General features: G+C 42.1%; 1 protein-coding gene across 2 annotated transcripts in view; it reads right to left on the reverse strand.

The window, feature by feature from the left end:
* LOC143808011 (solute carrier family 12 member 9-like) overlaps positions 1-14,524 on the reverse strand; it is a 349,348-nt gene that overhangs the window by 161,373 nt on the left and 173,451 nt on the right. For both annotated transcript variants that reach the window (XM_077290205.1, XM_077290206.1), the window contains exon 7: positions 9,262-9,419. In XM_077290205.1, the coding sequence (XP_077146320.1) occupies positions 9,262-9,419 (158 nt within the window). The remainder of the gene's footprint in view (positions 1-9,261; positions 9,420-14,524) is intronic.

Genomic DNA, 14,524 nt, shown 5'->3' on the forward strand with positions numbered 1-14,524 from the left:
GCTTTGGGGCTGTTTCTCTGCAAAGGGGCCAGGACGACTGATCCGGGTACATGAAAGAATGAATGGGGCCATGTATCGTGAGATTTTGAGTGCAAACCTCCTTCCATCAGCAAGGGCATTGAAGATGAAACGTGGCTGGGTCTTTCAACATGACAATGATCCAAAGCACACCGCCAGGGCAACGAAGGAGTGGCTTCGTAAGAAGCATTTCAAGGTCCTGGAGTGGCCTAGCCAGTCTCCAGATCTCAACCCTATAGAAAACCTTTGGAGGGAGTTGAAAGTCCGTGTTGTCAAGCGAAAAGCCAAAAACATCACTGCTCTAGAGGAGATCTGCATGGAGGAATGGGCCAACATACCAACAACAGTGTGTGGCAACCTTGTGAAGACTTACAGAAAACGTTTGACCTCTGTCATTGCCAACAAAGGATATATTACAAAGTATTGAGATGAAATTTTGTTTCTGACCAAATACTTATTTTCCACCATAATATGCAAATAAAATGATAAAAAAACAGACAATGTGATTTTCTGGATTTTTTATTCTCAGTTTGTCTCCCATAGTTGAGGTCTACCTATGATGTAAATTACAGACGCCTCTCATCTTTTTAAGTGGTGGAACTTGCACTATTGCTGTATGACTAAATACTTTTTTGCCCCACTGTATGTTACACAAAATAGTTAATAACATTTCCCACTTGTCTATTTTACATCAGGACAATTCTGGAATGAAAATTATCTTTGGTTAGGAGGTTATAAGAGTTAAAAGTTGACCAGCAATTTTTCATTTTTCCAACAAAATTTACAAAACCATTTTTTTAGGGACCACATAATATTTAAGTCACTTTGAGGGGTCTATATGACAGAAAATACACAAAAGTGACACCATTCTAAAAACTACACCCATCAAGGAGTTTATTAACCCTTCAGGTGCTTAAAAGGATTTTTTGGAATGTGGAATAAAAATTAACTTTTTTTTCATAAAAATTTTTACTTCAGATCTATATTTCTAGTTTACTGTATATCTTTTTATGTTTTGGCACTTTTACACAATTACACAAAACTATTTTATAGAAAAAATAATTATTTTTGCATCCCTTTATTCTGAGAGCTATAACTTTTTTATTTTTCCGCTCATGGGACTTAGTGCTGGGTGTCAGCTGTCAGAATCAGCGATCGCGCAAACAAAGCTTCTGTGCCCGCATGATTGTGTTGACGTAATAATCCGTCACACGTCAATAAGTACCAAGGTACAGGTACTTATTATGATGGAATATGTTGGAAAGGGGTTAACCCCAAAAGGTTCAATTAGATCATCTTTAACCCCTTCATGCCATAGCCCATTTTCGTTTTTGCGTTTGTTTTTTTTGCTCCCGTTTCCTAGAGCCATAACATTTTTATTTTTTGTCTATAAGGCCATTTCAAGGCTTGTTTTTTGCGAAACAAGTTGTACTTTTGAACAAAGCAATTGGTTTTACCATGTCGTGTACTGGAAAATGGGAAAAAGAATTCGAAGTGCAGTGAAATTGAAAAAAAAGTGCAATTGCACAACTGTTTATTGGTTGTTTTTTTTTTTACCATGTTCACCAAATCCTAAAATGGCCCTGCTATTATGATTCTCCAGGTCATTATGAGTTAATAGGTACCAAACATTTATAGGTTGTTTTTTATTTAAGTGGTGAAAATTAAATACAAAGTTTGATTAAAAAAATCTCCATTATTCAGGATCTGGGGCTGGATGAGGGCTTATTTTTTGCGTGCCGAGCTGACAATTTTATTGATACCATTTTGATGTAGTTCACCATTATTGCATTTTAATTCAATGACGCAGCAACCAAAAAAACGTAATTCTGGCATTTTGGCTTTTTTTTTTTTTTGCTACGCCGTTTACCAATCGGATTCATTCTTTTTATAGCTTGACAGACCGGGCGATTATGAACGTGGCCATACCAAATATGTGGTTTGGTATTTTTTTGCTTGTTTGTATTATTTTGAAAGAGGCAAGGTGAACTTATATATTTTATTCATATTTATAAAAACATTTTTTTCACTTTACACTGGCTTTAATAGTCTCCATGGGAGACTAGAAGCTGCGATCATCAGATCACTTGTGCTACATACAGCAGGGCTTCAGCCCTGCACTATGTAGCAGAAATGCTCACTTCATATGAGCCCCAACCTCTGGGCGGCGCTTATATACAGCTGTGGCCAAAAGTATTGACACCCCTGCAATTCTGTCAGATAATACTCAGTTCCTTCCTGAAAATGATTGCAAACACAAATTCTTTGGTATTATTATCTTCATTTAATTTGTCTTAAATGAAAAAACACAAAAAGAATTGTCCTAAAGCCAAATTGGATATAATTCCACACCAAACATAAAAAAGGGGGTGGACAAAAGTATTGGCACTGTTCGAAAAATCATGTGATGCTTCTCTAATTTGTGTAATTAACAGCACCTGTAACTTACCTGTGGCACCTAACAGGTGTTGGCAATAACTAAATCACACTTGCAGCCAGTTGACATGGATGTTGACTCAACCTCTGTCCTGTGTCCTTGTGTGTACCACATTGAGCATGGACAAAAGAAAGAAGACCAAAGAACTGTCTGAGGACTTGAGAAACCAAATTGTGAGGAAGCATGAGCAATCTCAAGGCTACAAGTCCATCTCCAAAGATCTGAATGTTCCTGTGTCTACCGTGCGCAGTGTCATCAAGAAGTTTAAAGCCCATGGCACTATGGCTAACCTCCCTAGATGTGGACGGAAAAGAAAAATTGACAAGAGATTTCAAAGCAAGATTGTGCGGATGTTGGATAAAGAACCTCGACTAACATCCAAACAAGTTCAAGCTGCCCTGCAGTCCGAGGGTACAACAGTGTCAACCCGTACTATCCGTCGGCGTCTGAATGAAAAGGGACATTATGGTAGGAGACCCAGGAAGACCCCACTTCTTACCCTGAGACATAAAAAAGCCAGGCTGGAGTTTGCCTAAAACGTTTTGGAAGAATTCTCTCTGGTCAGATGAGACAAAAGTAGAGCTTTTTGGGCAAAGGCATCAACATAGAGTTTACAGGAGAAAAAAGAGGCATTCAAAGAAAAGAACACGGTCCCTACAGTCAAACATGGCGGAGGTTCCCTGATGTTTTGGGGTTGCTTTGCTGCCTCTGGCACTGGACTGCTTGACCGTGTGCATCGCATTATGAAGTCTGAAGACTACCAAAAAATTTTTCAGCATAATGTAGGGTCCAGTGTGAGAAAGCTGGGTCTCCCTCAAAAGTCATGGGTCTTCCAGCAGGACAATGACCCAAAACACACTTCAAAAAGCACTAGAAAATGGTTTGAGAGAAAGCACTGGAGACTTCTAAGGTGGCCAGCAATGAGTCCAGACCTGAATCCCATAGAACACCTGTGGAGAGATCTAAAAATGGCTGTTTGGAGAAGGCACCCTTCAAATATCAGGGACCTGGAACAGTTTGCCAAAGAAGAATGGTCTAAAATTCCAGCAGAGCATTGTAAGAAACTCATTGATGGTTACCGGAAGCGGTTGGTCGCAGTTATTTTGGCTAAAGGTTGTGCAACCAAGTATTAGGCTGAGGGTGCCAATACTTTTGTCTGGTCCATTTTTGGAGTTTTGAGTGAAATGATCAATGTTTTGCTTTTTGCTTCATTCTCTTTTGTGTTTTTTTCATTTAAGACAAATTAAATGAAGATAATAATACCAAAGAATTTCTGATTGCAATCATTTTCAGGAAGAAACTGAGTATTATCTGACAGAATTGCAGGGGTGTCAATACTTTTGGCCACAACTGTAGCAATCACAACCACAAGTGTCTGCTGGAGACCCCGGGTTGTCATGGAACCCGTGACTCTGGTAAATGTGACACAGGCGATGATGGGAGGGATTAGTGACGCTCTTTCAGCGCGATCACATTAAATGCCGCTGTCAAGAGATTGACAGCGGCATTTAACAGGTTAACAGCCACGGGTGGATCGTGATTCCACCCACGGCTGTTAGGGGCACATGTCAGCTGTTCAAAACAGCCACCATGTGCCGGGAAAGATGTAGACTCAGCGCCAGAGCCCATATCAAAAGGGAGAGACCTGACATGCGCAGTACATATATGGTGCATGTCATGAAGGGGTTAATAATACCAGCTCATACCAGTACCCTACCTCTACCTAGCTGGCATCTGTACTGAAATGGAGGTCTGTGCTCATTACTGATCAAGCAACAGGTCCACCCATCCGCTCCGTCAAAAGTCACTCATTTCATCAGTCCATAAAACCTTTGAAAAATGGGTCTTTAGATATCTCTTGTCCCTATTTCAACTTCTGCGTCTTGTTCACTGCGTCTTGTTTTTTCACGGACTCCTTACCTCAGCCAGGTCTCTGAGCACTAAACACCTTGTACTCTCCAAGAAGGCTCTCCAAGAAGGTTGCCATTCTGGAATATTACAGCACTGACTGGAGGACAATGGGTTCCTGGTCGCTTCAGGTTTGATTCTTCTCATATCTTTGGCACTTAATAGGCATCTTTTTATCTCAACATGTTTTTTTGCAACCTCTTGACTAGTTGCAACAAAACTTTTGATGTTTCTGTGATCACGCCCCAATATCTTAGATATCTTAGCAAGAAAGTGCTGCCTCCCTCTGTAAGACTTGTAACAATTTTTTACATTTCAGAGTCACTTAAATCTCTTTCTTGGCCAAATTCTCACTTGCCTAACAATTGTGCACAGTATATATTACCCTTTGAAAAAACAGTTACAGACTGATTAGTTTTGTAATGTTTCCTAATCAATGATTGACTTACGTCTGCTAAACGTGATCAATCATGTTGTATTTCTCTAGTCGAATAATGAATAAGACACTAGAAAAACAGCCTTCAGAGCAGAAATCATTTCCCACATGATTTATTCCTCTCAATTTAACAAGAGAGAGGACGCCATATTGGCTCAGGAAACTCCCATATAACCATATTGAAACGCGCGTTTCAGCCCCCCGAGGAGGCCCGAGGAAACGCGCGTTGGGGCTGTGCTACCCCGGTGACACCAGTGGAGATCATGGGTAAGGACACTTATAGACATTCCTAGTGACTTGTTCTTATCTCTAAGCACTATACATTAACTAGCGGTTTAATACCGCTGAGATTGGTATGGATACTGGATTGCCTTTTTAAATTAATTAGTAGTACTTTCAATTTTGGATACTACCTTTACTAAAAAAAAAAATTTTTCAGTACCCTGATATCTCTCACTAGTGACTATGTTAAGAGATGTGACAATAAGGATTGTTTCTTTTTTGTGTCCCCCCCATCCACTTTAATTGATGCTGTCCCTGGGTATTGTACTTGTGAAGTCAGCTATTTCACTTTGTCGTTATTTAACAAGTATTTTGTTACTCTGTATTATTTATTTGTATTGAATAAATTATTTGGTTTTTATATTCAGGATTCTTTGTACTCCTTTTTGGTTCTCTTGTATATTAATGAATAAGACACTGCCTGAGTTATCGAAGACATGTGTGGCATACTATGAAACGCTACAGTATTTAAGAGAGAACATACTTTTAAAAGTCTGCTGGGGACTATGTATCCCGGATGACTAGTTTTAGGTATGTTCCCTGGCAGCTTCTTCCTGCCCTACTTTGGAAGACTGACAGGTCTCTCTCTCTTCGCACTAGTCATAGAGACGCAAAGTCCTAAAGCATATGTGGCTGCAAGAATGCCGTGAGTTCTTGACTAATGCTGCCGGTAAGACTTCATTCAGACTTCTGTCTTTTCTTCACATACGAGAAAATCAGACCAATTATTCTGATAAGACTCTCATGAGACTTCGCTCACAGTGTGGTACGAGTATTATCTGATTTTCTCGCACATGGAGAAATTAAAAAAAAAAAGTTCTTTACCTTTTCCATTACGAAAGTCTGTGATGTCATCAAAGTGCGGTCCGATTTTTTCACGGACCCATTGTTTGCATTGCTGATTTTGATCCAACCCTTCAGATCAAAATCAGATATGTCTCTGATATTTTCGGGGACCACTCGGTCCGAGGAAAAAAAAAAATCGGACATGTTAATTGCCGTAAAGAATTTCACAGGCGAGAGTACTATCCGTGAAAAACATGGATAGCACTCGTACTTGAAAATCAGATTTCTGGATCAGGCCTAATTCAGACATTAAGAATACATGGTCAGGTTCCCTTTAAGAGTTAAAGGGACTGTCTGCTGGACAATCTTTACTTGGCAGAAAGATTCCCCAGTGTCCTTCTGTTGGGATCCACGGCTGAGTTCTGGCAGAAAACATTTTATTCCCCTGTAGCTTGTCAGTTCTTATTTAAATTACTGATTTGACACATGATATTTTGGATCTGTTCTGATTAAAAGGTCAAGTCCTAAAGAAAGCTCTCAATCTACTTATTTAGAATTCATCAGCTATTAAATCAAACTAAATGGATAGTCCAGGTGTGATAATTCAATCCTCAACAATAATGTTGGGAATTTTAAGCAACTTTGCAACTTCTTATTTACTTATGATGCTTTGTTAAGAAGTTCTCAGTTGTATTCATGTGATGTGTATCCTGTGGAGAGCACTTAGGGAACATACAGTGGGGGAAATAAGTATTTGATCCCTTGCTGATTTTGTAAGTTTGCCCACTGACAAAGACATGAACAGTCTATAATTTTAAGGTTAGGTTAATTTTAACATTGAGAGATAGAATAGCAAAAATAAAATCCAGAAAATCACATTGTATAAATTATATAAATTTATTTGCATTTTGCAGTGAGAAATAAGTATTTGATCCCCTACCAACCTTTATGAGTTCTGTCTCCTACAGACACTCCTAATAAACTTGTTACCTGCATTAAAGATAGCTGTCTTACATGGCCACCTTTATAAAAAGACTCCTGTCCACAGACTCAATTAATCAGTCAGACTCTAACCTCTTTAACATGGGCAAGACCAAAGAGCTTTATAACGATGTCAGGGACAACAAGATCATAGACCTGCACAAAGCTGGATCGGGCTACAAAACCATAAGTAAGACGCTGGGTGAGAAGGAGACAACTGTTGGTGCATTAGTAAGAAAATGGAAGAAATACAAAATGACTGTCAATCGACATTGATCTGGGGCACCATGCAAAATCTCACCTTGTGGGGTATCCTTGATCATGAGGAAGGCGAGAGATCAGCCTAAAACTACATGGGGGGAACTTGTTAATTATCTCAAGGCAGCTGGGACCGCAGTCACCAAGAAAACCATTGGTAACACATTACGCCGTAAAGGTTTAAAATCCTGCAGTGCCCGCAAGGTCTCCCTGCTCAAGAAGGCACATGTGCAAGCACATCTGAAGTTTGCCAATGAACACCTGGATGATTCTGTGAGTGATTGGGAGAAGGTACTGTGGTCAGATGAGAAAAAGATTGAGGGCTTTGTCAGTAACTCAACTTGAGGTGTTTGGGGGAAGAAAAATACTTCCTTTGACCCAAAGAACATCGTCCCCACTGTCAAGTATGGAGGTGGAAACATTATGTTTTGGGAGTTATTCTCTGCTAAGGGCACAGGACTATTTCACCGCATCAGTGGGAGAATGGATGGAGCCATGTACCATGAAATCTTAAGTGACAACCTCCTTCCCTTCACCAGACCATTAAAAATGGGTCATGGCTGGGTCTTCCAGCAAGACACTGACCCAAAACATTCAGCGGGAGGCAACAAAGGAGTGGCTCAAAAAGAAGCACTTTAAGGTCATGGAGAGGCCTAGCCAGTCTCCAGACCTGAATCCCATAGAACACTTATGGAGGGAGTTGAAGCTCCAAGTTGCCAATCGACAGCCTCAAAATCTTAATGATTTAGAGATTACCTGCAAATAGGAGTGGACCAAAATTCCTCCTGACATGTGCGCAAACCTCATCATCAACTACACAAGACGTCTGACTGCTGTGCTTGCCAACAAGGGTTTTGGTACCAAGTATTAAGTCTTGTTTGCCAGAGGGATCAAATACTTATTTCTCACTGCAAAATGCAAATAAATTTATACAATGTGATTTTCTGGATTTTATTTTTGATATTCTCTCAATGTTAAAATTAACCTACCCTTAAAATTATAGACTGTTCATGTCTTTGCAAGTGGGCAAACTTACAAAATCAGCAAGGGGTCAAATACTTATTTCCCCCATTGTACATCATGGCGGGTGTTGGACGTTGCCTTTCTGAGGCTCATCTGAACATGCCATGCATGACAACAAGCCATCTGCTAACCAAGCATCCTACAATCAGCTCTGCTACGGCAGGTCAGTGACAGCAGACAGGGGCGGACAAGCCCGATGTAGCCTGAGACCAAGCATGAAGTTAATGGGACAGCACTTTTTTAGAGTCTTTGCTGCGACCAGGGTTGTGTCGGATGCAGCACACTTGTAGCTGTCCTGAGAAGTGCAGCGGGCGGCCATGAGAAGTTCATATGCATTCTGATGAAGGAGGAAGAACGGGTATACTAATCGGGAGCTCGGAGGTGGAGGAGGTGGGATTGTGGGCTGTAAGGAACGGTGATCCCAGAGCAAATGGCAGAGCATGATGGGAAATCTAAGCAGGGGATCAGAAAGATTTACAGGAGGGAAATGTATTAAACATTTAGACAATAAATGGCATTTCAGAGCCTATGCAGGAATATTTTAGGTCTTGGCCCTTCAGTGTCAGCAGAGTGCACACACACCAAATACAGATGTCGGTAAAGTCGAGCAGCAGTTAGAAATAAAAAGTGAATTAAATAGTATGTAAAGGCTCAAAATCAGCACAAGATAAGTAAAGTATCGAAAGTTACATATCAGAAAACTAAAGTATTGAAAGTTACTCATTTATTCTAGACATTTCACCTGTGAAGTGTTTCTAGAACTAGAGTTCTCCTAGGAGCATGGCGATCGCACACAACAAGCTTTCCCACAAGAACAAACCAAGGCAATAAAGAAACAAGACACAAAAGATGGAGCGGACAGATTACTGAGTGCTACCTGCCAAAACTAGCCAGTCACTGCCCATGATAAATGAATGGTAGTAAAGTCCACACCACCAGCTGCAGGCGGATAAAACGCATTGAGATATAAAGAATTTTCAGCCAAAATGCTCTAAGGCCAAATGGCCCAACACTGGGGCCTGTTTACAGAAGAAATACCAAGGGCTTTCCTTGTATGTGTGGCTTTTGTATTATGTGAATACTTTATGGTGGCACAGGGTTATGTATCTCTTCTCCTGCACAGGGTACTTACCAAACAACTCATCCTTTGCCAGCGCATACAGAATACGGGAGGCTCCAATCAAGTTACTCATGGAAGCTGAAAGAGTCGAGCAGCAGATTCCAATAATGACGAGAGGAGGCCAGACGTTAATATCTCGTAAGAAACTGTAGTCATTCTGCAACAGATTCCTGCAAACAGACAAAACCGCATTGCTTAATGAATTTACTAGCTCGATAATTTATGATACGGTGATGTCTGCCTTATACTACACAGTGCTCGCAGTTCTGTAAACTGCCAGCTGATATAACCTGCAGACACAGAGGAAAGGACATACTCACTACTACTATATTATATAAATTGAAGATCTATGTTGTATTCACTCATTAAAGGTTTTGCACCAAGTTATGTGATATCTTACTGATCACTGGGGATCTGACTGCTGAGACCCCCACTAATCCCTAAAATGGGGCTCTATAGTGTCCAGTCTAAACAGACTGGAAGTCGCTCCATTCATTGTCTAGGTGACGTAACTTGGCTATCTCTGGCAGTGCTAAAGACATAGAGTCGAAGTGGGCATGCTCGACCTCAGCTTCAATCAGAAAGGGCATTGCAGAGTTTAGGATCGGTGGGAGCCATACAGGGCCGGACTGGTCATCGGGCACTTCTGGCAAATGCCAGAAGGGCCGGTGCCAGTCGTGGGCCGCTTGATCCGCCTCCCCCCGCCGCCGCCGACTCACCCCCCTGCCGCCACATTCAACTATACCGGCGTCTATGACGCCGGTACAGTTGAATGCAATGATGGAGGAGAGAGCGTCTACAGACACTGCGGGTGCGCGATGACGTCATATCATCGCGCACCTGCTGTGTCCCAGGCAGACTACAGCTGCTGAGACCGGAGCAGGAAGCAACGCTGGCAAGAGGAAAGGTGAGGAGAGTGGGTTTTTTTTTTACTGGACTGTGGGGACATTCTCGGGGGGGGGGGGGGGGGGGGGTGAGGAGGAGAGATGTGGGCTGTGCTGGATACACCCCTGTGTGGGCTGTGCTGTATATACCACTGTGCGGGCTGTGCTGTATATACCACTGTGCGGGCTGTGCTGTATATACAACTGCGGGCTGTGCTGTACATACCACTGCGGGCTGTGCTGCATATACCACTGTGCGGGCCGTGCTATATATACCACTGTGCGGGCTGTGCTGGATATACCACTGTGCGGGCTGTGCTGGATATACCACTGTGCGGGCTGTGCTGGATATACCACTGTGCGGGCTGTGCTGGATATACCACTGTGCGGGCTGTGCTGGATATACCACTGTGCGGGCTGTGCTGGATATACCACTGTGCGGGCTGTGCTGGATATACCACTGTGCGGGCTGTGCTGGATATACCACTGTGCGGGCTGTGCTGGATATACCACTGTGCGGGCTGTGCTGGATATACCACTGTGCGGGCTGTGCTGGATATACCACTGTGCTGGATATACCACTGTGCGGGCTGTGCTGGATATACTACTGTGCGGGCTGTGCTGTATATACCACTGTGCGGGCTGTGCTGTATATACCACTGTGCGGGCTGTGCTGTATATACCACTGTGCGGGCTGTGCTGTATATACTAGTGTGCGGGCTGTGCTGTATATACTACTGTGTGGGCTGTGCTGTATATACTACTGTGTGGGCTGTGCTGTATATACTACTGTGTGGGCTGTGCTGTATATACTACTGTGTGGGCTGTGCTGTATACTGCTGTGTGGGCTGTGTTATCTACTATGCGGGCTGTGCTATATACTATGCGGGCTTTGCTATATACTATGGGGAGTATATTATCTTCTATGGGGAGGCCATGTTATGTACTATGTGGCTGTGGTATATACTATTGTGGGGGTATATTATATTCTATGGGGGAGGTTGGGTTATATACTATGGGGGAGGTTGTGTTATATACTATGGGGGGCTGCATTATATTCTATGGGGGGCTACATTATATATTATGGGGAGGTGGGCTGTATTATTTTCTATGGGGTTACATTATACTCTGTGGTTGCTGCATTATATTCTGTAGGGTGGTGGCTACATTATACTATATGTGGGCTGCATTATACTGTATCGAGGACTATGGGGAATACGTTATACTATATGAAGAACTATGGGGTGCATTATACTATGGGAAGTGAATTGTACTACATGGATGACTATGGCGGTGCATTATACTATATGGAGCACTATGAGAAGTGTATTATACTATATGGAGGACTATGAGGAGTGTATTATACTATGTGGAGGACTGAGCAGTGTATTTTAATATATGGAGGACTATAGGGAGTGTATTATACTATATGGAGGACTGTGGAGCACATTATAATATATGGAGGACTATGGGGTGTATTTTACTAAACAAGTAAAATGCTGCATATTCAGATTGTTTTTGCTGGAACAAAAATCATTGTTCTCAGCAGCACATCGCCAGCGTAAACTGTAGATGTGCTGCTGATAACATGATACTGTATGGGGATCGGTTAGTGATCTGTTAGTGATCGTTCTGTCCCATCATTCTTTCTCAGACGGTGGAAAGAGGCCGGGAAACAAGTGTTGAACAACTTCAGTATTGTCGATCAAACTCATTTAGCGGCCTGAACTCAGCGCTTGTAAATACAACCGAAATGCTTTTGTGTGATGTGCAATATGTTAGCATTTGGGGCCCCATTTTAAACTTTGCATAGGCGTAGGGCCCCACTTTGCCTAAAACCAGCCCTGCCTACAAGTGTACAAAGATATTATAAAGTCACCATGTGACAAGTGGGCCTGTGTAACTTCAAATGCCAGGGCTGAATTTTAGTCCCAGTCCGGCCCTGGAGCCATAGCAGTCTGACCCTCAGCGATCAGCAAGTTAACAAAAATTTCTATATGTATTTCTCTAAGAAATCATTATTGCTACTGTAAAACTACTTTATACAACTCTGGCAAAAATTAAGAGACCACTGCAAAATGTTCAGTTTGTCTGATTTTTCTCTTTATAGGTATATTTTTTAGTAAAATGTAAACTGTTCTTTTATTCTATAAACGTCTGACAACATGTCTCCAAATTTCCGCAATTCTGCATTTTTTTTCTGAAAAGGAGAAATGGTCAAAATTAAAACAAAACCCAGTGCTTTCAGACCTCAAATAATGCAAAGAAAACAAGTTCATAATCATTTAGAAACAACAATACTAATGTTTTAACTCAGGAACTCAGGAGATGTGACCGCTCTATAGGCCTCCAGTGACACACTGATAGGAGACAATGGCTCCTGCAGTGTTATCACTGAGGGTTCAATGGCCTCTCACTTTATGGGACTGCTGCGTGAAAATTTTTCCACGCAGTGGTGGCGCAAGTGACAGTATGAACTCTGCACTCATAGCGGCGGAGGGATACAGTGCGGAAGGATACATTTCCGAAGGATACCTATCCAGAAGCCCCTGGAGAGCAGTCACATCTGCCAATGTGACAGCTCTCCACGGGAGATCGTCGTGGGATACTCGTTGTTAAATGGATTACATCGGATCAGGGAGTATACTGTTGGTTTATTATTTTTAAATTTTTACAGGTGATCGAGGGCTTCGGGGACTAGGTGATTGGTGAGTATATACTGTATGTTGTACGTACTGTATGTCTATATGTGTACTGTATATGTGTGTAAGTGTTTTTTTTTTTACACTTGAACACAGTAGCCGGATGATGGGACTACTGCTGTCCCATCATCCGGCTAGCTGTCACTGTAGCAGGCATAACCGGATGGGACTAATAGTCCCACTGGACGATGCCTGCCTACACACAGACCCCCACGCACACACAGCCCCGCACACACACATACAGCCCCGCACACCCACAAAGATACACACTAACACCCGCACACACAAAGCCCTGCACACACACAAACAGACACACACAAACACCAGCACACAGCTCCGCACATCTTCTCCGCACACACAGTCTCCCCCACACACAGTATCCGCCCACACACTCTTCCCCCTTCCTGATCTGCAGCGATTCTCGCAGGCACATCTGCAGCAAATCTGCAGATCTTTTTTTAAACCTGCGGTTTTGCAGCTGATTGGCCTGACACAATGGAAGTCAATTGGTGCAGGAACGCTGCAGATCCGCAAAAAGAATTGACATGCTGCGGAAAAAAAAAAGATGCTATTCCGCGCATTTTTTTCTGCATTATGTGCACACCAAATGTCAATTTCACACTGACTAACATTGCTTGTTCACTACACCGTGGATTTGATGCAATTCCGAGCGGCCAAAAACGCTGCGGATCCGCATCTAAATCCACGTGTGCACATAGCCTAAAACTGTAATTTTTCGGGAAGTTTTATAATATACATGGTGGAATGTAATTAAATAAAAAATACTTAAAACATGCGATTCTAAAAAAACCTATATATATATTTAAAGAGAAAACCTGATGTAATTATGTAATTTCCCTTTACCCATAAAATAAGGCAAATGAAATCATACTTTGTAGACATTTCAGGGACTGATTACTCATGTATCAGTAATGGTTTAGCACATCCAGTAGGTTTCACTAGCCTTCAAGGGAATTTAAACAAGGTACAAGGTATATACAGAAATGCACATTAGATCCAATATACGGACGCATACAGGCTTTTACTTTCTGAATACCATAAGGGAAGACATGAAACAAATCTAAAATAAAAGCTGAAAATTACCTATTGAAGCCAAATCAAGGTCCTTTCCTGTAAGAGGTTAAATACGGGAAAATGCAATGGCTTTTACACATAACAGAAATATAAATATGAATGACACATACGGGTCCCTGAATGTTGGTGAATTATTGCTGTGCATTAAGATATTAGGATGTGACAGCTATAATTGTAACGCATTTCAGTCCTTTCTTCTTAATCAAAAGTGCAGAAATAAATATTATTTATGAGTGCACTTCCCAGTGCTGGGAACTGGGGGGCGAGAGGCCCCCTCCTCCAACACCTCTGCCACCCACTCGTGACACAATGAGGATCATATGGCCCCCACCATCTGATTCAGGAAAATAATGGCAGAGACCACTACAATGACAGACGAGTAAATGACATTGGAACTATTCAAAATGATACAAGCAAGCAGACCCCGGATGAAGCCCCTCCATTGACCTGACATGAACACAATTATTCAATCACAGCCAAATACAGTCCGGAAAGCACCTGTCCGTGTCCTGCCATAGGGAAGTCTGCTCATTTTATTCATCTACCAATTAACCCTCTTTATGGAGCACGGTACCATCACCCTGCCGAGCTAGA

Source organism: Ranitomeya variabilis, chromosome 2, assembly GCF_051348905.1.
Source record: "Ranitomeya variabilis isolate aRanVar5 chromosome 2, aRanVar5.hap1, whole genome shotgun sequence".
Lineage (NCBI taxonomy): Eukaryota > Metazoa > Chordata > Amphibia > Anura > Dendrobatidae > Ranitomeya > Ranitomeya variabilis.